Source organism: Euleptes europaea, chromosome 13, assembly GCF_029931775.1.
Source record: "Euleptes europaea isolate rEulEur1 chromosome 13, rEulEur1.hap1, whole genome shotgun sequence".
Classification (NCBI taxonomy): Eukaryota; Metazoa; Chordata; class Lepidosauria; order Squamata; family Sphaerodactylidae; genus Euleptes; species Euleptes europaea.
Genome location: NC_079324.1, coordinates 17251818 through 17265866, shown reverse-complemented (window position 1 = coordinate 17265866; position 14049 = coordinate 17251818). Strand labels below are relative to the sequence as shown.

The window sequence follows — 14049 nt, the reverse complement described above, 5'->3', positions numbered from 1 at the left end:
CCTGGACACAGCTGTTCGCGTCTTTGTCTCTGACCCGATAATCCCATCAACGATTGTCTCCCAAGTCTCCCGGAATTGCGCAGTCAATAGGTTTACGTTAGCCTGTCTCAATTGCCCCCTGCCCCACCTTAGCAGCCGACCATTAAGGTTTTTGTCCACCTTTGTTTGCTATGGGAACCACGAGGGGGAAAGCCCATTATCCCCCTCCCCAGACAGAGTATAACGGGGGACGCCAACACGCATTCAGCAGCTCCCTTTTCCCCTCTCATACTGACTGTCACTCTGTTGGTTTGGGTAAGCGCTGCCCTGCCACGCATTCCTCCCGCCTTGCTGGTCAAGCCCCGGGAACCCCTTGTCCCCGTTTTCCCCTCATTTTAGCCGCACGGAACCCCGGATGCCCTCTTCTGGATCAGGTGAATATTACCCCTCTTCAAAGGGAAACTGCCACATTGGCGAACATCTCTACTGCTAATGCCTTTTATTCTATAGAGTCTGTGTGCATTTTGTAAGAATCTGTTTTGTTTGTGTGTGAAAGTATAATCAAGTACAAATCTTTTAATTGAAAATCCATTGCTGTCGCCTTGTTTTGTGGTCACGGTACGGACTCTGGTATACACGTTATGTCCTGCTTAGTTACATCATTTGTCAGTTATTGACTTGCTAATTCCCCATATAAATATTCATAACTGAGCAATTTGGCTAACATTACAATATGGCACCTCTGTCCAGTTGGACCATCCCTGCTGTTGCTGCCCTGGCTTACCTGCCCAAGTTAAAAAGTTCAATACCTTTGTCCCAGTCAGTGAGAAGGTGAGCCTCCCCTCCCACCCCCCATTGCTCGGACAAGACAGCAAAGCTTAAGCACACATGGATGTTTTTAGAGGAATCACACCTTGTCAAATGGCATACCTTGGCCTATTGCTGTGCAATAGGGCTTTGGATTTTGTTTTGTGCTCCATAGATATAGATATGTTTCCCCTGAATTTGGTCTAGATACCCCAGAAAAATCATTTTGTGGTCCCTTGTAAGGTGGTATCTGAAATATAAAGTTTAGGAAATTGATTTGGAAATGGTTTGGAACATGGTTACTGTCTCAAACATTTGCAAAGCTTCATATTGGAAGGAGATCAGCCTGGCCCGTTTTGAATTTTGCAGTATGTGTGGGGGTGCTGTTGTTTGGCATAAGAAAAACTTGAAGAATTGTAGTTCGTCATTTTAAAAACTATTACTGAACACTAGAAGTTATAAACTCCACAGTGGCAGGGTAGATGGAATGCTTGAACTAAACGAACTTTTCCATCTCTATTTAGCACCATTCTGTAGCTTAATGCTTAATTATATATGACCACTTTACAAGCCCATTTAATTTCTTGGAGGCAAAGATGCTTAATTAAACCAGAGGCTTTGAAATGTTACTCTGTAACAATCAAAAAGAGATTATATATTGGAAGGGAAGGGAAGGAAAGAGAATACAGAAGGCGAAAATGGTAAGTCCTGTGATTTGTACAGTTGTAATTAAAAATGAGTTTAATCATCCACTAATATCAAGAAAGACCTAGCTGATCAGGAAGGACCGAGATCTTCCATAGGGTTGCCAGGTCCCCCTTCGCCACCAGCAGGAGGTTTTTGGGTGGAGACTGAGGAGGGTGGGGTTTGGAGAGGGGTGGGACTTCAATGCCATAGAGTCCAATTGCCAAAGTGGCCATTTTCCTCAGGTGAACTGATCTCTATCAACTGGAGATTAGTTGTAATAGTGGGAGATCTCCAGCCACCACCTGGAGGTTGGCAACACTAATCATCCAACAGTTGCTAGGCAACCATAGCATACTTCTCCCTCTCACCCCCAACTCTGGGCCAGAAAAATTCACAGATGAAATATGTACCTGAGCTTCCATGAGGACAAAAGATTTCCAGGAGAGCAGGCCGCCATCATGGCATGACTGGATAGTTGGGTTGACACCCAGGCTGCTGTGACCAAGTTTGCCACAGCAAGCAAACAGCCAGTGGCTGGGACCAGCGGGATCACCAGCCTAGGAGTTGCATTGCTACAGCAACAGGGACCATCGTTCCCAGCCTCTGGAGGCCGGGATATTGAGTAGGAAGCAGGGGAGGCTTGCAAGGTCCAATTAATAGGCATTTTGAAGCAGACAGGCCTGGGAAGAGGAGAACTTCTATGTGCCCTTGAGAAGGTCTGGGGCATGGAAAAAGATATGAAGGGAGTGGCCAACCCCCTCCTCTTCACAAACTGAGGCCCCAGGGGACAAGATACAGGCAGACCCCACAATGTATGGGGCTTAATTGGACACGCCACCCCTGACAACACTTATTATTTATTTATTTAAAACACTTCTTTGCTATCTTTTTATTCTACTCAGGGTTCCCCAAGGTGGTGGATATGGTGATGATTCATCCTTTATGGATCTAGGGTTGCTAAGCCAGCAACCTCACCGCCTTCCACCATTCTGTTGGCCAGTGAGAGAAAAATAAATGAAGAAATTGCAGCCGGCAAGCAGGTGTGAAATCATTTCCAGGGAAAACGATGTCATGCCTCTCTACTAATTGCTGCAAACTCTACAGTTTTACCACAGAGTTTCCAGCAATCCCTAGAGAGTCATGACATCCTTTCCTGGTTTTCCCAGAAGTGATGTAACACCATCACACTGACTGTGCCTCCAATTTTCCTGTCCCCCCCCCCCCCGTTTCCTACTGGTTGCCAACCGCTGGCTCACAACCCTATATGGATTTGTATTTAGTACAATTCCAAAGTCTAGGTTGGATGTTATCATAGGAATTCTTCCTGTCTCTTCTGTAGTAACTATCTTATAGCTGACAGCATGGATAACTGTTATACAAAGATGGCTAGCATTGTACAAAATCTTGATTTTCAAAAACACCCACGTGCTCTTTATACCTTTTGCATAACTGGTGGCCATTCTGGAACCTCTAACAAAGAGAGTGGTAGCCTATCAAATTCAATTGAGAGTGAATCATTAAAAAATGGAAAGCCCATTCCCAGGTAGATATTGAGGAAGGAGAAAACACTCCCCCCAGCTGGCAGGTTATACCAGCTACCAGTGACCAGAAATCTTTGTTATTTTTGTTTTTCATAGCTGAATACAGTTGGGACCATTTCTTTACGGAAGAGTTATGTTTCTTTAGAGCTATCTTTTGTTGGCAAATCCTCCTCATTTCATAACAGGAGGAGGAGGGCCAAGGACAGTGCTCTTTATACATTTGACCCATTTACTATGGGAGACATCAGAAGCAAACCCCCGCAAAAAACCATAATGGTCATGTAGGGTACAATTCACTGGGGATATTTCCTGTCCAAGCCCAACGGAAATAAACAAGGCAGCATTTATAAATTCCAAAGCCAAACATGCAGACATCCTGTGTTATGTGGAACAGAGGCAGCAGCCAGGCATCCTTCCATTGCACCTGGCTCCAGTTCCAGATGAGAGCTCTGATCCTCCCAGCAACCAGCACCATGAGCAAAGCCAGAGAGAGAAGAGGCACCAGCCAGGCATCTCTTCTCTGTACCTGGACTCAGGGATGGATCCAGGGGAGCAAGGGGGGGGTTACAACCGGAAGTGCTGCGAGGGGCCTTTTCCTCTTAGTGTGAGTGGTAAAGGGCCGCTTTACCACTCAAACTAAGAGGAAAAGGCCCCTAGTGAGGCGGCACTTCCAGTTCTAAACCGGAAGTGCCGTGTGGGTGTGCACGTTTGCCCGCCGACCCTTAGGTGGTCGCCAGGCAGGGGAGTGAATTGCCGCCGCCGGGCACCTGGCAACCCTACCCCCAGCCCAAGCGCCCCACCACTCAGCCCAGCCCTTCCTACCTGGTCGGCTTCTTGACCGCTGCCTCATTAGCCCGGGCCTCCTCCAAGCCAACTACCACCTGGGAGGTCAGGTATGGCTAGCCTTGCCTTGCCTGCTTCCCAGAGAAGTCCCTGGCCTGGCCCAGGCACCGCCACGCTCCTTTACTCCAGCTTCCCCCTGTCGGATCGCGCGAGCCACTCAGCCCTCAGCCCCCTTTGCCGCACCAGTCTGCTTTTGATGAAGGAGCTGTTCTAGCAGTGGCGACAGCATTTCTGTGCCCTCATTCAGTGTAGGGAGTGTTTCAATGTCTCTGCTTTTAATTCCGGATGGTCCTTTGCCAAACTCAGTTAGGACTGCGATATGGGGACCTCCCACTCAGTGGGGCAGGGCAATGGGGGGCATCGAATGGTGACCTTCACTGCTTCTCTTTGCCTGAGGCTAGCACCAAGCACGCTTCTCTCTGCTCCTCGCCCCGCTGTGTCTGGCTCCTTTGGCTAGCACCCACAAACAATAGCAGTCAGGCGTGCCAGACAGGGGCTTCCTCTCCCGCGGTGCTCCCCATTCAATCCCCAGCTTCGTTTATGCACCTCACCCCAGCCATTGCCACTCTGGTCTCCGCCCTCTCCTGATCTCTCCACCTCCTGCCTGCTGGTCTCCGCCTCCCTCTCTCGCACCGTGGTGTAGTGGTTAAGAGAGGTGGTTTGGAGTGGTGGAGTCTGATCTGGAGAACCGGGTTCGATTCCCCACTCCTCCACTTGAGTGGTGGAGGCTAATCTGGTGAACTGGATTTGTTTCCCCACTCCTCCACATGAAGCCAGCTGGGTGACCTTGGGCTAGTCACAGCTCTCTTAGAGCTCTCTCAGCCCCACCTGCCTCACAGGGTGTCTGCTGTGGGGAAGGGGGGAAAGGGAAGGAGATTGTAAGCCAGTTTGAGTCTCCCTTAAGTGGTAGAGAAAGTCGGCATATAAAAACCAACTCTTCTTCTTAGCCTCCCATCGGAGTTGTTGGTGCACTGTCCAAGCCGGCCGCTTGCATCCTTTGGCTTCAGAGTGGGACTAGGGCTCCCAGGGGAAGGTCGCTTCATCAGCCCAACAGTCTGCCCACCAGCCAGCCCAGCCCCTGCAAGGATGCAGAAGCGAAGAGGCTGGCCATTCTTCCCATTCTATCCTGGAAAGACAGTCCAACGCTATGGTCCTGGCTTGCTCCTTTTTTCGGACTAACTCTAGAAATTAGTTGTAATTCTGCAAGAACTCCTGACCCCACCTGGAGGTTGGCATCCTGTTTCCCCAATTTCTCCTCCTCTGAACTTCGTCTTCCATTTGATCATGATAGCAAATGTCATCATAGTGCAGAGAGGCTCTAGAGAAAGATGCCTGAATGGTTTTCCAGAAGTCTTTATCTTCCCCCAGGGATGCCAAGGAGGAAACATTTGAAGAGTCAAGGAAAACTGCAATGGTGACTAACCACTTTGACAACCAGGGCCCCCAAGCCAAGTATGAGAGAGTGAGGCTGGTTGAGTACAGGCTGTGTGGCCCGGTTCACTGTCACTTCTTTGCCACAGTGAGGTTTTGCAGGCTGGGGGCACAGAGTGGAGAAGGATGTAAGTTTGATTGTGTGGTTTAAAAGAACCTGACAGGAAAAATTGTCTAGCAGCTCCTCCTTTCCCTTAAAAAAATCTTCCTTTAAAAGAGTAAGAAGAAATGAAGCTACACCAAATGAACTATATTTTCTTCCAGTTTCTTTTTGCATTTCTACTTTTAAAATGAAGTATTTGATTCATTTTATTATTGTGTTAGGTTTCGAATAAACAATCTGCTTGTAAAATTACACAAGAGTCAAGTAGTAGCACCTTAAAAAAAAGGTAAAGGCCCCCTGTGCAAGCACCGGGTCATTCCTGACCCATGGGGTGACGTCACATCCCAACGTTTCCTAGGCAGACTTTTGTTTACTGGGTGGTTTTGCCATTGCCTTCCCCAGTCATCTACACTTTACCCCCAGCAAGCTGGGTACTCATTTGACCAACCTCGGAAGGATGGAAGGCTGAGTCAACCTTGAGCCGGCAACCTGAAACCAACTTCCGTCGGGATCGAACTCAGGTCGTGAGCAGAGCTTTTGACTGCAGTACTGCACCTTACCACTCTGCACCATGAGGCTCACATAAAAGTAGCACCTTAGAGACTAACAAGATTGATTCCAGCAGATGCTGTCATGAGCCAGAGCTCACTTCTTCAGATGCAAGTGTGCGTGCGTTTGTGTGTGTGTGTTCCTTTCTGTATTCCTTTCACAACGGAGTTAATTCTAAGCACTTAGTTTTAAATGGAAGAAGGAGGTACCTTGAACTGTGTGGTGAGCTACATGGATGTCCTTTTTTTGGCCTTGGGTCCACGTATCAGAAAGTACCATGAGATCTTACCATAGTAGTAGCGATAGAAGAGAGCCCATTTTTAAAACATAAATTACCTCCTGGCTTACTGTTAATAGTCTGAGTAGTATTTACCATTTCCATCTAGTTCACTGAATACAGAATTGCACATGATATGTGTCCTACTCCTCCAGAAATTTAGGGGCCTGTGGGTAACAATGTAGGCAGCATACAGTACACATCTTTTGTTTTGGCTGACCCTAATAAACAGGAGATCTAGAAATTATGAATAATCAAAGATAGCAATCCGATCCTCCAGGCTCTGAACCTTCTCCTCTCAGCCCTTTTGATAAGTGTCCACAGTGCAATTAGAAGAAGAGTTGGTTTTTATATGTTGACTTTCTCTAACACTTAAGGAAGAATCAAACTGGTTTACAATCACCTTCCCTTCCCCTCCCCACAACAGATGCCCTGTGAGGTAGGTGAAGCTGAGAGAGCTCTAAGAGAGCTGTGATTAGCCCAAGGTCACCCAGCTGGCTTCACATGTAGGAGTGGGGAAACCAACCCGAATCACCAGATTATCCTCTGCCGCTCATGTGGAGGAGTGGGGAATCAAACCCAGTTCTCCAGATTAAAGCCCACCGCTCCAAACCACCGCTCTTAACCACTACACCACACTGGCTCTCATAGATGATAGATAGATAGATAGATAGATAAGATCATGTAAAAGTGTAATTATTCGTTAATGATTCATAGAGGTCAACACAATTCTGTTTAAAAGAGTTGTTGATTATATATGCATATTGTATACAGTGATTATATAAAGAAAAATATGTATATAATATATGAGGGGAATCAATTTGTACCTTTGCCCCCCCTTAAAAAAAAATGTAGATCTGGCACTGCCTGGACTGAGACCTCAATGCACGATATGTTTCATTTTAGATCCATATTAGTTTTTAAATTACTGTAAGCCTCTCTGGGAGCAAAATTCTTTCTTGGCTGAAAAGCAGGAAAAAATTATATATATATAGCTGCCAAAATGTTCCTCACGGGTCCGGCCCCTGGTTGTAAAGCTCAGTTCATGGACATATAAAACCAAAACCATCCAAATAAACAAAAACATACATTTTCCGTGGTTCCAGTGATCACGTGCAGCCCATCGTATGTTGACTTGATATACATCCCCTTAAAAAGAATGAGAGAAGCCACAATTAACATCCAGAGCTAGTTAATCGTCCATAATGAGCTCGCTTAAATAGGGCAACAAGAATTGTTCGTGCAATGATGAGGAAATGCTTGTTCTGGATTAAAATGGGTAGGGTCAGTAAACTATCTCTACAATGAAGCGAGGTTCACAATGCAGTTAGTGAGTATTGGGGGGGAGCGGTTTACACAGAATTCTTCTGCAGGGTCAGTGTTTGGCTTCTCCCCCCAAATTTTCACCTGCATACCTCACTTTTCTTCCATTCAGCTCACAGAAGAGGGACATGGAAGTTCTCTCATATCCTAACAGCCCTGTGAGTAGGGTTGCCAACCTCCAGGTACTAGCTGGAGATCTCTTGCTATTAGAACTGATCTCCAGGCAACAGAGATCAGTTCACCTGGAGAAAATGGCTGCTTTTGAAGGTGGATTCAATGGCATTATACCCCTTTGAAGTCCCTCCCCAAACCCCACCCTCCTCAGGCTCCCCCTTAAAATCTCCAGGTATTTCCCAACCTGGAGCTGGCAAGCTTCCCTTAAAATTAGATAAGGTAGAGAACGTGACCAAGCCACAGTCACCCAATGAGTGTCACCACAGGCAGGGATTTGAACCTAGACCTCTCAGTCCAAATCCTACCCACTGCTCATTACATCACAGTTCTAGCAAAAGGGGGGGAGAGATGTTGCTGAGAGAGGACACTGCCAATCTTTAAAAAGCCCAGTAACACATTTGCCGAAGTGGCTGCAATTTGAAGGCCTGATGGATAGGGTTGCCAACTGCCAGGTAGTAGCAGGAGATCTCCTGCTAATTCAACTGATCTCCAGCCGATAGAGATCAGATCACCTGGAGAAAAATGGCTGCTTTGGCAATTGGACTCTATGGCATTGAAGTCCCTCCCCTCTCCAAACCCTGCCCTCCTCAGGCTCCACCCCAAAAATCTCCCACTGGTGGAAAAGAGGAACCTGGCAACCCTACTGACGGAATGGTGGGACTGCATGCCTTCAAGGCCTGCCTTCTGTCACACCTGCCCTGCATCTGGAACCAAAGTTCAAGGTAGCCTGGTTTGCTGATGACAACCATCTATTCAGGAGGATAAAAGACTAAGCAGACCAAGAAGGGTTCCAAAAGGACCTTTCCCAACAGCCACAATCAGGGCACCAGGGGGAAATGTGCTTAAACATAAGAACATAAGAAAGGTCATGCTGGATCAGACCAAGGCGCATCAAGTCCAGAAGTCTGTTCACACAGCAGCCAATCAGGTGCCTCTAGGAAGCCAACAACAAGACAACTGCAGCAGCATTATCCTACCTGTGTTCCACAGCACCTAATATAATAGACTTGCTCCTCTGATCATGGAGAGAATGGGTATGCATCATGACTAGTATCCATTGTGACTAGTAGCCATGGATAGCCCTCTCCTCCATGAACATGTCCACTCCACTCTTAAAGCCTTCCAAGTTGGCAGCCATCACCACATCCTGTGGCAGGGAGTTCCACAATTTAACTATGTGTTGTGCGAAGAAATACTTCATTTTATCTTAGAAGAAATACTTCATTTTATCTGTTTGAATCTCTCACCTTCCAGCTTCAGCAGATGACCCCGCCTTCTAGTATGGTGAGAGAAGGATAAAAGCTTCTCCCTATCCACTCTCTCCAAACCATGCATAATTTTATAGACCTCTATCATGTCTCCCCTTAACCCCCTTCTTTCCAAGCTAAACAGCCCCTAATATAATAGGCACGCTCCTCTGATCCTGGAGAGAATAGGTATGCATCATGATTAGGATCCATTTTTACTAGTAGCCATGAATACCCCTTTCCTCCATGAACACGTCCACTCCCCTCTTAAAGCCTTCCAAGTTGGCAGCCATCACCACATCCCGAGGCAAGGAGTTCCACAATCTTTAACTTCTTTTCTAAACCCGAGGAAGACAGCAAAAGGAAACTCTGTCTCCAAAACTTTCTGTTCTCTGCATCTCAAAGAGAAAGCTGAAGTGTTCGCTTTTGTTCTTTCTGGCCATTATCATTGCATGAGAAAAGCAAGAGACTTGGGGTGGTGGTGGTGAGAGAAACAGTACTTCAAAAACGAACAACACAATTGTGAATCTGGTTAAACAACAAACAGCAGTTTTATCACCAGAACCTAATTCTGTCGTCTCCTCTGCAGCACAATACACGGCATCTCATTATTTAAAGTGCTGAGAATTTATATGCTGTCTTTATTCCATTTGTCTTTTTTTTAAAAGAACAACAACACGTGGATGCATTTCTCTGTATCTAGAAGAAAATAGCCGCAGCTGCATTTTCTATTCAGAAGTGATGTCCCTCTACAACCCTTTGGAAACTGATGTTAAAAATAGTCACCGAACAGGCAAGGCTGTTGTGCCACTTCAGAGGGAAGGAATTCAGTTAATCATTACACAGAAATGCTGAACTCATACAGACAACCAAACTCTTCCAAACTGAGTTCACTCAAATCCTGGGCATGTGTGCATCCATGGTGTACCCAGACCTGCTAAGGACTATAGAAATGAGCGCTCCCATGCTGCCCACCTGACCTAAATGCACCACACCAAGACCAGTGAAGCTCTTTTCAGACTCAGAATATGACCACAGATCCTCCACAATGCTTACCTGTAAGGCAAGAGAAGACCTGTATTACATAAAGTACAGCCTCAATAGTTCTTCGCCGTCTTGAACGGTAATCTTTGCCCCTCACTCTCTTCCTGCCTTCACCTAAACCTATAAGGTCAATGGGCAGATGTGGTGGTAGCCTCCTATATGGAGCCCCCCCCCCGTCTGCTCCCATGCCTAGTGTGCTGTAAATAGGGTGGCCAACCTCCAGGTATTAGCTGGAGATCTCCTACTATTAAAACTGATCTCCAGCAGATAGAGATCAGTTCACCTGGGGAAATGGCCGCTTTGGCAATTGGACTTTATGATATTGAATTCCCTCCCCTTCCCAAACCCCACCCTCCTCAGGCTCCACCCCAAAAACCTCCTGCCTGTGGCAAAGAGGGACCTGGCAACCCTAGCTGAAAGAGAAGTGTTCCAGTGCAACGAACCCAGGTGTCATGGGTCAGCCTGCCGGGGCTTCCTCAGATGAGGAGGACCTTGAAACCGAAGGCTATGAAAGAGAGGAGCAGCAGCAGGCTGAGCAGCCACAGGCAGAGCAGCCTCAGGCAGATGAGTCCTCCCTATGTCTGCAGCCACCCAGCACTAAAGACTCACTTGTGTCAGAGGTCCAGCCACATGCAGTGCCACCAGAGAGCTCCCCAAAGCCGCTGGAACAGAGGCGCAAAAGAGACAGGGCACAGATACATGAGAAAAGAAGAAGTGCTAGGTTGCAGGCCTACTGAGGTACACTCCCTGCAGACAGCGATGAAGATAATGAGCTTGACCAGGCAGGGAGTGCTGAGATGGGATAACCAGCAACAGCTGGTTCCCCCCAGGCTTACTAAAGCCATCAAGTAGGCTTGGCTGTTGTGCAAGCAACATGTCACCAACCTCCATGTGTATTGGCCTTGTCTCCCTGCTATTTTTTGGATTCCTGGTATCCTGACTTCTTGGACTGACCTTGACTAACGCCTTGGACTACCCTTGCCTGTATTGATATCTCTGACTCTGCCTTAACTGTGAATGACCTTGGACTGCCTCCCGCTTCCAGCCCTCACTCCCTGCCTGCAACACGACACCAGGTCACTATGGCTCTCCAGAGAAACTGAGACCACGGTTGGGGTTGTGTGGATGGTTGAAGGTGAGGTGAGCAGAAGCACAAAGAGGTCAGACCTTCCCAGTTGGACTTAGATGTAAGCAAGCTATTTCCTTATAGGGGACAGTTATCTTTGCTGAGCCCTATATCAAACTGAGCTGCGCCAACTTCAACCATTGTTAACCGCTGCATATGAAAACGGAGCCCCAGCATTGCGTAGAGCAGGGGTTCCCAACCTTTTTGAGCCCATGGAAACATTTGGAATCCTGATACAGAGCAAAATGTCTGCTGCAGGAAGTGGAGTCAACCACAAAATGGCAGCCATAGGAGGCGGAGCTGCATACACATTCACACAGAGGTAGCCCAAGTGCAGGGGGAGAAGACGGGTAATTGAAAAAAAAAACATATACTGGCAAAGAGGAGAGAGAGAATAAAACCAATACTGTGGTGGTGCTGAAACAATGTTATTTTAATCTGCACAGCCAATCAGATCTCCACTGGCCAACCAGAAGACTTGCGAGGGAAGAGCCCCACCTGGCCCCACCCACTTGAGTTCCCAGACCTAGAAGGCCAATACAAACCCAATCCAGATCCTGAGAAATTAATGCAATGGAACTGAATTATTTTGAAGGGACTGGGTGTGGTCCATGTGGCCCAATGTAAGAATAACTTTTTCTCCCTCTCCCAAAATATCAAAAGGGCATCCAGTGACGCTGATGGCTAGTAGAGGGATTATTGTGCTGCTCTTTGACCATAATAAACCACACATTCATTCATTCATTAGACAGACAAAAGGAAATTCTTTACACGAGTGATTAAAATGTGGGATTCGCTGCCAGAGGATGTAGTGATGGCCACAGGCATAGACAGCTTTAAAAGGAGATGAAACAGATTCATGGAGGAGAGGTCTATCAATGGCTACTAGCCATGGTTACTAAAGGGAACCTCCACATTCAGAGGCATTAAACCTCTGAAACATAGAGCCAGGAGGCAACATCAGGAGAAGGCCTCATCTTCTGTGCCCTGTTGTTGGCCATTCAGAGGAACTGGTTGGCCACTGTGTGAGACAGGACTCGATGGATCACTGGTCTGATCCAGCAGGGCTCTTCTAATGTTCTTACGTTCTTAACCCCCATTGAAAATGAATGAAATCCTTTTGTCCTGTTCCCATTAATTGCACTGGGGCTTGGTCAGGAGAACTTCCCGGTGGAGTGTGCCCTTCTGATGAGAAATACTCATCAGAGAGACCATCGAATCATTCTTTTCTGCAGGGTAAACATTTGGGGCAAAATGCCCTGTTCTGCAACACGTGGCTTGTTTGGGCTTCTCTCCCCTCACCATTAAAGGCATGCACACCCTCCTCTCGTTTAAATGTTCTGTCGTGCTCACGGTTAGGAAGACCCTCAAAGGACCAGTTTATCCTTCATGATAAGAAGCTACTGACACTAAAGGAAACATATTGTTTCTGCAAGACAGCCTGTGTCATGATGACACTGCTTTGGGGACCACTCCGCATTCTGTTTAATCAAACAGGCCGGCTGAGCTGTACAAATTGCCCGTACTGGATTCCTCTCTACTCCCAGCATTTACAGGGAAGAAAGAGGGAAACTGCCGCAGGCTATCTCTGGTTATTACAACCAGGGAATTATAATTTTTGTTATTATTATAAGCAAAATGCCCCCACCTTTATGACGGGCAGCGTGAGTGAGCAAGGATGGCTTGTGTATTACAAGAAGCCCTGGGTACAGGTGTGCCCTGCAGCACTCTGCCCCAGATCCCGTCCCCCATTGTTATTGAGGGCCAAGCCACCCAGCAGCCAACCAGGTTAACAGTGCAATCCTAAGAAGAGTTACTCCAGTCTAAGCCCATTGAAATGGGTTTTGCCCTCCCTGTAAAAATCACCCTATTGTATGGCTGCCAGGTCCCTCTTTGCCACAGGTGGGAGATTTTTGGGGCAGAGCCTGAGGAGGGCAGGGTTTGGGCAGGGGAGGGACTTCAATGCCATAGAGTCCAATTGCCAAAGCGGCCATTTTCTCCAAGTGAACTGATCTCTATCGGCTGGAGATCAGTTTTAATAGTAGGAGATCTCCAGCTAGTACCTGGAGGTTGGCAACCCTATTCTACTGGGTTTCCTTTGCTCATGAGTGAATGGTAAACTCTTTCTTACTGAATGTGCTCAGATTCATAATTATTTAGAGCAGGGGTGTTGAACTTATTTGTTATGAGGGCCGGATATGACATAAATGTCACTTGGTTGGGCCGGGCCATGCTTCACTAGCCCAGATTGAGAGTGGGGGGGGGGGCTGTCTCAGCTGTCTCATGGGCTGGATAAGAGCTCTCAGGGGGGCTTATGTTTGACACCCCTGATCTAGAGCATGAATCTGTTTGGCTTGTAATGTTCCCACATACAATGCCTTGAACATCATTTCCTGAGAAGTTCCACATCAACTCGAAATATAAAACAAAATCACGCACAAGCTCATTATATGCTTGAATAGAGTAAGTCTATTTTGCAAATAGAGTTTAAGTCACTTTTTTTGTCCAGTTAAGCAAATGCCCAGGAAGTGATGGAGGAGGGAACTGGAAACATCTGTGCCAACTTAGCAAGACCTGTGGCTGGGCATCTGCCTCTCCCCTTTTTGCAAGTATCTGAAGCTTGGGCTTGCCAGAGGTATAAGCCGAAGGGCAAGTGCCAAAGGGCTCTTACTCCTTGGCTCTTAGCCTGAGGCCCTGGGAGAGTGGCACAACCAGCATTAATCCAATGTTGACCTTGTAACTTATCACTTCCCCACAGGGCAAGGATATAGATGTATTTAAAAAACAATGGGAAAAGGCCTTTGCATATTGGACAACCACGGCAAAAGCAGACTGTTCAATACTCATGAAAGGGTTGTAAGGACCACATAACAAAAGGGCAATAAAAAGATTATGGGAATTTTCCTAAGAGTTACTCT

The 14049-nt window shown here is 47.0% G+C and overlaps 1 protein-coding gene across 1 annotated transcript in view; it reads right to left on the bottom strand.

Moving 5' to 3' along the window:
• The window catches only part of LOC130486531 (connector enhancer of kinase suppressor of ras 2-like), a 513126-nt gene that overhangs the window by 234689 nt on the left and 264388 nt on the right, over positions 1 to 14049 (bottom strand). Inside the window, exon 7 of the mRNA XM_056859816.1 lies at positions 7307 to 7366. Coding sequence (XP_056715794.1) covers positions 7307 to 7366 — 60 coding nt within the window. The remainder of the gene's footprint in view (positions 1 to 7306; positions 7367 to 14049) is intronic.